The 10,286-nt window shown below is 33.0% G+C and overlaps 1 protein-coding gene across 1 annotated transcript; it reads right to left on the minus strand.

The window, feature by feature from the left end:
- Positions 1-285: 285 nt before the first annotated feature.
- LOC126873439 (uncharacterized) lies at positions 286-9,849 on the minus strand. The gene is made up of 7 exons (XM_050634282.1): positions 9,657-9,849; positions 9,431-9,532; positions 6,857-6,946; positions 6,058-6,120; positions 5,880-5,921; positions 5,730-5,804; positions 286-360 (listed from the first exon to the last, which is right to left on the minus strand). Exons 1-7 carry the CDS (start codon positions 9,714-9,716, stop codon positions 286-288), a joined length of 507 nt encoding a protein of 168 aa, XP_050490239.1. The 5' UTR covers positions 9,717-9,849.
- Between the last annotated feature and the right edge of the window lie 437 nt (positions 9,850-10,286).

Genomic DNA, 10,286 nt, shown 5'->3' on the forward strand with positions numbered 1-10,286 from the left:
ATTATACTTCGATAGATGCATAATTTATAGATGTTTCACGATAATTTTCAATATTTCGGATTCGTGTTAAATGCACATAAAAGAATGTTATACTGTTTATAAAACAAGCACGAAGCTTTAATATGCCCCTCGTGGCGATCAGACGTGGCGAAAGTTTTCACCGTTGGTACATGCACGAGCATCGCAAACTCATAACGCGTCTGCGCGTAATAAGTCGATGCAATTTGTACGTTCTTTATTGGACGCATTTGTATTTGCTTAATTACATTGTTACGCCGCCGGCTATTACTTCGACGCGGCCGAGTTAATGGGACGATAATACACTTTTCGTAACCTGCTCCGCCGCCATTCAGTCTGCGCCTGAAACATGCATACGCGAATTTCTCTGAACAGAAGTATCTCTTTTGAAACGATAGCAGCTGGATTAATGAATTTTTAGGTAGCTCGAGATAATTTTAATTTTCTCCTTTCTACGAAGCAAGTTAACGAGTCTTCTACAATCTTTTTGGCATGGTATCGCTTTTATTTAATCCTTTCGAGTTGAATTATTTAGCGATTTTAGTTTCAGTACTTTCGATTACGAAATTCGCATGGGTAATTTTAGTTATCGCTTTTCTTCGCTAGAGTTTATCAATTTTGGCAGAAGTTTCGTATAATGTAACATATCATATTCTTTTTTAAATTTTCCGAAGAAATTACCAACCGGAATAGAAATTTTTCAAAGTACTATTATTGTTTCCTTTCAGACAATTGTTATCCAGGAATTAACTTTTGAAATTTGAAAGATTAAGTAAGGACAGGTAAGCGAGGGTTAAATTCACGCTTTCGTTACGTTTGACAGCGATCGAGTTTTTACAAATAGAATGAAATTTTCATCTCAAGAAGTTGTATCATTCAATAGAATTTTATAACATTATTTTATTAATGCAATGGTTTTTTTGGTAATTTGATTTTATCTAACAGTGGAGGAGCTTCTCTGCGAAGACTTACAGGGTAGAAATTGATGTTTCGAGATTTTATTTCTTTTGCTGAAAGTAAATTTAGAATGTGAAGAATAAACAAGAAAAGACTAATGCTGCTTGTCAATATTCCGTGCAACTCAATTATATTCCTTCGAAACATTTTTCCAACTTCCCCCAACTCCTTTAACGTCTACGCTCTACATTGACTACCTTGTTAGCTTTTAGTTTACATCTTGTTATTTCAATTTATTTATAGATTTAACTAATGCAAAGATATTAAGGACAATCCTAAATTCAATAAACTCTAACGTTTTCTCTGTTTTTCAAGTTTTAAGTTTCTCATTACTCACTTTGTTAATTCGAATTATATCTCATTCCAGTTTCGTAACAAATTCAATTAATGCAAAATTACAAATTGCTGCCTATATTTTAGTTTGTATATTTTACACCGATCGTTTTATTTATATTTCATTTGCATCTTATTAATCCAGCTTTTCTATAAATTTAATTAACAAGATAAAGTATATTCTTTCACGTAACTAGAAAAGCGAAACCTAAATGAAGATTCATTACACTCTTTAAATACTATAACAGGAAGTTTATTGCGGATATTCATTCTATACGCTTTTGCATATTTAAATTTAGATTCCCTATAAATGCATAATAGAGCCTGCAGAAAAATTTCAATTGATAAAAGTTATTAAAACGCAAAAAAAAATATTTTTAAGATATATCACTTATACAATACAGAAATTGAATATCCTCCTCGACATATTTTCTGTTTCTCTTTTTAAAAATAAAATAAAGCCACAATTCACAATTCACAACAATTGTTGACTTTCGCTTGTGTTAAATCGGAAACAGAAAAACAGGAAAAGGAAATTGGCAGATAGAATAAGATATGTACTATCTATAGATACTATATATCTCATGTACAATAAAAAATCCAACTTTAATACAACTCTAATACGTTCTCTTTAAATCTTCAATCACAGTCATAAATAGAAACTCCAGCGAATGTTCATGTCTTTAAAATACATTTTTCCCTGTACAATTTCTGTCTTATGAAACGCAACTGTAAACGTTAAATCCCGTCTCGTCGTCGTCGCGATCGTCGTTCTCGTTGTTGTCTGGCGTGGACAGAAAAGTTTTCAGACACTTTTAACGCCCGTCGGCGTGATATACTTTAAGTTCGCGCGATGTATATCTGAAACCGCGCGAATTTCCGCGAGTTCGTCCTAATTAACAAGATGAAAATCGCATTTCGTCCCTTTTGGTCGCAGCTGGGCTACGGGCAGCTTTTAATCGTTTTAATCTAATTTTGAAAAGCACAGGCTCGTTCGTACGGCTAGCGTATTATCGCGCCGTGAGATCTTGCTTTTTCCAACCTTCTACAACCCCTGCACGGTGGCCGACGTTCGTTTCTTGCGACGAATTCCGTTGAACGCGCGACCTGCCGAGCTTGAATAGCGAAGTTAAGTTGTCACGCGACCGCTGAATGAACATCATACGTCTTATCTGCGTGATATATTCTGTCTATTAGCGTGGCCATCGTATTGTTAAAAATGTGATGAAAGGATAGCTGACGTAATTGCAAGGAGAATCCCATTGTACGACGCTCGAGAAGTTAAATGAAAAAGGAGATTCGCGAGGAACATCCTAAGAGCTCTTTTGATAGTTGTATTAATTCCTTGAATTAGCTGGTATCTTACAGTAGTTGTATAAATAGCGGCTGATAAAGGAAACTTTATAGAATAATAAGGGTAAAGAAGACAAAATAATTTTACAAACTCTTTCGAACGACTTAGATAGTTGTACCTTGTAGCAGTAATAGTAGTAGTAGTAGTAGTAGTAGTAGTAGTAGTAGTAGTAGACTGTTTGTGATAGTTGTATCATATATATATATATATATATATATATATATATATATATATATATATATATAACTATATATTATATTGACCTATTTGACGTACAAATTTTGTCTTTTAGTTTTAGGGTTTAGTTTGGGTTTTAGAATCATCGGTTATGTTATGACGATAGCAAATGAAAAATAACTTACTGTATAGATCTCGACGATAAAATATTACATAAAAAAGATGAAAAATTCTAGGAGGTTCGTTAAAACTTAGAAACGTTCTATGTATTTTAAGAATGACTTATCATAGTTCAGCTAGAAAATTCTTTTTTAAAACATAGCAAAGAATTTCTTTACAAAGCCGATTCGGAAACTTTCCTCTAAAGAATTTTGAAAAATTTCTATTTCCTCTAATCTGTTGGATCTATTTTTAATAATTGTATGAATAACAAGATATTGCTTTTGTCTATAGTCGAACTATTTATAATTTTTGTACATTCTGACGTGTGATCAAAAGCTTTTCTCCGTTCGTTCGATTTTGTGTTTCCTCGAGAAGTCTCGTAACACGTTCAATCGTTTAAGGGAAAGACAGATCGTAAAGGAAATTCGTGGGGCCACGAAAGTTCGAGATATAGGTTGAAAGGCGAGTTTGATTCTATTTTTGCGTCGGTCAATTGGTTTCGGGTATGTGGTTGTTAGCGCTTCTCTGGCTACACTTGAAAGTCACAGTGGTGCGATATTCTTTGTAAAGTTCGAAGTTTAGCGACCGTACGAGACGTTTGTAAAACACGTAAAATAGAATTTTATGAGCCAACTGGGTTTAATAATTACTCGCCCGGTCGGAATAAGAGTGGATACATTTTTTTGAAATTTTACTCGACTTTTCAACACGGTCCGTGCCCAGCGGTAAGTAAGCATTTTGGCAGAGCTTTAAACTGGAAGAGTAGGAAAATTACGTTGGCAAATTTAATCGGAGGAAAATTCCACTTGTACTGAATTTTTTGACAGTTTCGTCTTTACTCGTATCCATTTTATTTGAACAATTTTTGCAAAGAATATCTCTATTTGTTCGATGGAAGTTTCAGTTTCGCTGACTATCATATATAACCAATTGATGACCCAGGGAACTTGTGAATCTTTTAGTAGCGAATTGTTCATAAAGCGAAGAAAAGAATAGAATTTGACGTTTCACTGCTGCTTTATTCAAATATGCCATCATTTTACTAAATTATTTTGCTGGTATATAACCTAAAGACACTATATTGCACGTGATATTTAATATCAATCGTTAGCATTAAATAAATTTGTCTTTCTGTTACATCTATACGCATAAGGATGTAAGTACTTTTTCCCAAGTATCCTGCCTGTTGCTTACTTAATTAATATTATACCTTAAACTCGTTTTATATCTACCTTTTGCATATACTTTTTATAGTTACCTTTTTATTTTTATATTCTTGTAATATTACAGTAAGTTTATTTATCATAACATGGTAATACTTATACCATTATATGGAATCAATAATAGTACTTGTCTGATAGCAAAATATTCAAATGTCAAAAAAGAACATTGAATGTTAATTATAGGAATTAAATGCTAATTAAACGATATATGTTCTATTCAACCTGCAGCTATACGTTATTAAGTCGATAGGTGATTTCACACGTTCCAGTCGCGGCGTGAATGAATATCAAACTACTTTGAAGTAATGAAATGGTGAATCTTTCATTTAATTAACAATGTCTACGTACATGAAGAATAGATAGCAGGAATCCCATCCTATTTTTTGAATTGTTAATGACTCTTTTAGATAGATTCAAATTTCGTAAGAAAATTATATAAAAAATTTCACATCAAAAGTATCTAAGTAATCTAAACGATTAATTCATACTCTTTTATGAAGTTGCGAGATTTTCACGATTTTCTAATGGTTACATGCACTCTCTTCTTAAAATATTAATAAGCGTATAATAAGCGTAGAGCATCCCTCTATTACATATCCCGTTCGACTCATATATTTAATATTAATTAGAAAATTCCAATAGCAACTTTTTATCTCGTAAATTAAACAAGAAGAACAGAAGATAAAAAAGATAAGGAAAAAATGGAATAAAGGTGTGTTAAGAGTAAAATGCGAAATTTAGATCAAATTTTAATTCTTTCAGATAATATCCGCGAATATTTATAAAATTTTTCAGATTATAAATTATTTTTGAATAAAACAGATTGTATCGTATCAATAGCAGAAGAAAGAAGTATTTTGAGATTAAGTGAGTAGCCGTTAAAATAAACTACACATATTTAATTATTTGATACGACAATGAAAGAAACAAAAGACCACAAATTATAAAGTTATAATTTACAATCATTCGAAACCTAAGAAGCTTTTATCTCGAATATAATTTTAATTGTTTAGCTTTTATATACATAAACGAATATTCCTTAGAATTCAGTAAAACACAACTCATTAAAAATGTGATATTTCATATGATGCAACTAATACAAGGTATATTATATGTTTTCGCATTTACGTTTCTTTGTGACATACATTTTCCTTTGCACAAACTGGACAAAATGCGTACTAACGTATTAAATATTATTATTTCGTATCGCAGTGTCTACAAAAAGTATTGGCACACATTGTTATCTCCCATTTTTTCCCTCAGCTTCTACATTTCATTTTCAGGGCATCAAATTTTTGTATTCATATGAAATTACTATTGAATTATACGAAATTTAATACACTTGAATCTAATTAATTAGTTCGTAAATGTTATGATAAATACAATAGTGTGCGAATATTTTTCGTAACTATTATATTCGACAAATCGTATTTGTTTGTAAGCAAAACACGATTTGCCTTGTTTCATGTCTTGTTCTGCAACAGGCGGATTTTTAAACGTCTTACCTCAGGTTTCAACAGTTTGTTGATACAGTTTATTCTGCTGCTCAGAATCTCCAACTCCAGGCGTTCCTTGCAGAGCTGTCGAAATACAGAGGGCTTAAGTCGCGTAACTCTAAAGAGGGGAGAAATTTATTCGAGTGTAGAACAACCTACCATTTTCTTCGTCTTCTCCTGGAACACATCGGTCTGCTGCAACTGGAAATCAGAAAGCAATTTACCATTTACCGTAAATGTATTGTTGTCCGCGTGCCGACCAACACTTCGAAGCTATACGAAGGCAAAACAACGAAATGCACTTTCGGCATGATGCACCGACCCGAAACAAACTTACGTGCTTATGAATGCAATTGTAGATCGGTCTGATGTCCGCCATGCTTTTCTTCCGCGGAATTTTCTGTAAATTAAACAGGATTATATGTATATAGATTGGGTGTCCCATTTTAATCAATTCACGCAACTATCTGCTGAATTATACGTTGTTCTAAAAAGCATCTCAAATAAAGCATATTCGATATATTTACCATTATTAATTATACAAATAAAGCTCTTGTTTCGAGGGAAGCATCTTATGATCCTCGCAAATCTTATCTATTTGGACGTTCTTTCGAAATTTCGATATATCCTTTGTGTTTTTTAAATAGAACTATACATTTTTTTGTACACCACTCGATGCAGTTTGTAATTCTTTAGAAGAAGGTACAAGGTAATTGGGTGGAAATGTATTTAGTTCAAAAGATATTTTAAATTTAATCTTGTAAAACTTATCGTATGAAAGACAAGAAAAGATAACGCAAAGCTTTTGCGTTTATGTTTTCCTTGTTTCTTTTTCTCAATTTGATGAAATTAACATTGAAACATCTTTTAAACTACGCATTTTCAGATAAAAGTACTTTGATACTTCTTTACAGAGGACTAAAAACTAAATCGAGACACGTATAAAAAATTCTATAGTTTCATTTAAGGAAACAGAAGTTATGCTGAGATCTCGAAAAATGCCACCCATATAGACAAATCTGGTGTTTATCACAAGACGGCCCCGTTTTATTTGAAACATTTTTTCAAAAAATGAGACGCCCTATATAGCGACACTTCGTTTCAAAATGAATTCAACATGTTGTTATTCGCCGTACCTTGTCCGCTTCTTTTTGTAATTCCAGGAAGACTTTTTGATTCGAGACGATCGCTTTTGCACCCTGGGATCGATACATGAAAATGAATAACTTGGTGTCTTTAAATATGTAGAATATTATTAGATCTATCGGAAGACTGGCGTATTTTCGTAACATATATAAATCACGCAAAAGTTAAACATCAAATTAATTTCGTCAAGACGAAATCATTCGTCGTCTAAACATTCTATTTCCAGATTTTTATATTATAATTTGAAAATTTGTAAAAGATAAAGTTGTTCTACAATTTGTAAAGTTCTTTTTTTGCAGCAACCATAGATGTGTAATCTCTCAGGTTACATGATATTTCATTTATCGAATGTCATTCTGTTATCGTCTCTCTGATCTATATAAAGATTATTGCTTGATATTTTAATTAAAATAATCAAGTCAGGATATCATCTTCTTAGTTTCCTATTTTAGGAATTGACGATTACAATAATTGAGTTATTTATTGTTGTCGTGTAACATTACAATATATAACACGATAAGATTTAAGAAGACATTAAAGCTACAGAATAATATAAAGTAAAATTTTTAATCTTCGTTTAATAATATAGGGATACGTTTATAATAATGAGATCATTAACGAAATTATTGAACAGAAATTCATCTCTTAAAAGTTTAAGTTGGAATGCTGCTTAAAGAAATGAAGAATATTTCGAATCTCAATATGAAAGTGTGCTAAATAAAGTCGAACATGCTCGACGTGCTTACAACTTCGTGCTTGATCAAATTAACCTTTCTCGCCGTTCAACGCCGATAAAAACTTTCGATCTTTCCGCTAATCAGAACACCGCAGAGAAAGAATGAGAAAGAAAGGAAGAAAGGGAGAGAGAAAGAGAGAGAGAGAGAGAGAGAGAGAAAGAGGAAGAAAAGAGGAAACGATGCAAACGAACACTCGTAATTGCGAGACATCTTGTCGACGATACTACGATACTTTCTCGACTGTTATCGATCCGTCTGCCTTCCGTTCATCCAGACGAATTAACCGACCACGATTTAACAGAACAATTGTAATGCAACGAGGCGTTAAATCACGAGCTAACCTGCAAGATACGTTGTCATAAAATACAATCTTAATCCATTTACAGCTTTTGGCTCTTTTCATTTTTAACAATGTTAACTCGACAACACGGTTAATTTGTCAGATAGTTACAAAATAGTTTTGTAAATATATCTTCAGGCAGTTAGACTTAAAAGTTTAATAATATAATAAATATAAAAATGAGAAAAGTTAAGATTCATAAATAATATCGTATATTTTTATATGTTCATCTTAGATACATTTTTACGGAACACTTGCTCTTATACCTCACGTTACGTTATTAAGGCCACTAACGACTCAGGTTCGTGTATAACTTTCACGTGGAGAATGTATAAAATATGTAAATATATACATTTTATGTTTTACATTTGTTATGTTACGTTTGTAGAAAAAATTCAATAACTTGAAACGGTTGAAAAGTTAAAAGATTAATATCATACAAAATTTGGAGGTCTATAAATAAATAAATATACTTGTATAATTTTATAGTAGTTAACACTGACAGTTAAACTCATATGACGCGTAGTGTGGCGTCGTTATAATATTAACACGTCGAGTGCCACGGAGGTCATCGGCGACTGACATTATACTTGTTAGTGACGTCATGTAGATTAATCTCGGAATTAATTAAAGAGCTTAAGCTAAAGAAACATATTCGTAAAATTTGTAATACTTTCAAATATTACCATAACAATATTGTGAGGTGCGACACAAAAAGCACTGGATTGCACTTATAGCTCGGGGATGAAGCGTGGCAGGGGAAAGATAAAGAAACGACTATCAAAGATGTTTTGTGTAGCGACAGTGTTGCAAAGATTAGCTCGATCGTTACACTCACAATCGATACAAATGGATGCGTCTTCAATTATGGTGTTTTCCGCTCGGTCGAAAAATGTTGGACAGGAAAAGCGAACAGAAGATAAATATTAAGTTTTTTTGCTAAGCTGGAAAAATTTTCAACAACATCTTTTCAATTATTGACTAAGCCTTACGATAAAGATTGTATGTCTCGAGTTCGTGCCTTTGAACCACTTCATCAAATTAACCCAGTTTTTGTCGTTAGAAAGTGCGAAAGCGAAAGCAACGGAAGGGATTTTCAACGGAATTGTCTCGAACTGAATTGTCTTGAACGCTGGGACAATCATATGTGGTTGTGTCTCAACTCGAAAGGGAACTACTTCGAAGATGATCCTAGTTAATCTTCTGAATTTGTTTAATAAAAATAGTTACAGGCGCAGTCTTGTTTCTTTTGTGTCACACGTCGTATAGTACAATATAACAATGCGTTACATTATTATTAATATAACGATCTAATAATGTATTACCATACAACAATGTAACATTATCCTGCTGAAATAACTGACAGTATTCCAATGTTGTGGCTGGCAGTCAACGTATTAAATTTTTTGTCCTATTGTCTCGCGAAAAGAACCGTTGTCATAAAAATGAGCAAAAATCCGACTCACCACAAGTGAACAGACAATGACGATGAACATCATGAGCAAGGTAACGAACGTAACGATCCCGCATTGCGGACCCAAATTAAACATGAGCCTCAGCTTAGTATCCGCCAGCAGATACTGGTATAACTGAAACCAAAAAGAATCATTTTCATTTGAAACGGGGTTATCTCTCTCGTATTTTATGTCACTCCACTTTCTTATTCGCCAATGCGACTTTCGAGAAAAAAGATACGCATAAATGTCTACGGACCAGCCATTGAGGACCAGAATTATAGGATCTGTAGTATTTGTGTAATCTTGCGACTTCCATGGCGATTTCGAGTTTTGATACCGCGAAGCCGATAATTCTTCGCGATTGTCACGAGCATCACGTGAATTTGGACGGTCCACGCGAGTCGAAAAAACTGACAGTTTCGGCGAATCGTTTGACAGAAAATGGTCGATGCGTTTCCCTTGCCCCACCCTATTGCTCTTCCCCTCTTCCATATATAAGTACGTGTATTTACATGTATGTCTGTTCAATTTTGTACGAGGGGTATGTGTTCGAAAGTAATACACGAGCGGACATAAGGTGAATTATGTAAAAGTACGAAGAAAATATAGAATAGAATTTTGTCATACGATGTTTCGTTTTTTTGAGAAACTCGAGTATGAAAATGTATCGTGTATACTTGAACATGGTTAATTTCGTACACTAAACGGGAGTAAATAATTGACAAGAGGTGATTCTACGTGTGAAAATAAGTCAAAAATATAGAATGAAGTTTGTTCATAAGACGCTTTATTTCCAAAGAAAATAAATTTCGAAATTTCTCGTAGGCCTGCCAATTCCTAAATAAACATGTTCAAACTCTATTTTTCTTGAAAATGAAGCATTGAA

Source organism: Bombus huntii, chromosome 2 (assembly GCF_024542735.1).
Source record: "Bombus huntii isolate Logan2020A chromosome 2, iyBomHunt1.1, whole genome shotgun sequence".
Taxonomy (NCBI): domain Eukaryota; kingdom Metazoa; phylum Arthropoda; class Insecta; order Hymenoptera; family Apidae; genus Bombus; species Bombus huntii.

Excerpts from the sequence above, each read along its gene's own strand:
- LOC126873439 (XM_050634282.1), bottom strand. The coding sequence starts at position 9,716 with ATGGAAGTCGCAAGATTACACAAATACTACAGATCCTATAATTCTGGT. Across the intron at positions 9,533-9,656 it reads ATTCTGGTCCTCAATGGCTG|TTATACCAGTATCTGCTGGC; the intron begins GTCCGTAGACAT and ends TTTTGGTTTCAG. Across the intron at positions 361-5,729 it reads ACAAACTGTTGAAACCTGAG|GCGCAGACTGAATGGCGGCG; the intron begins GTAAGACGTTTA and ends TGCATGTTTCAG.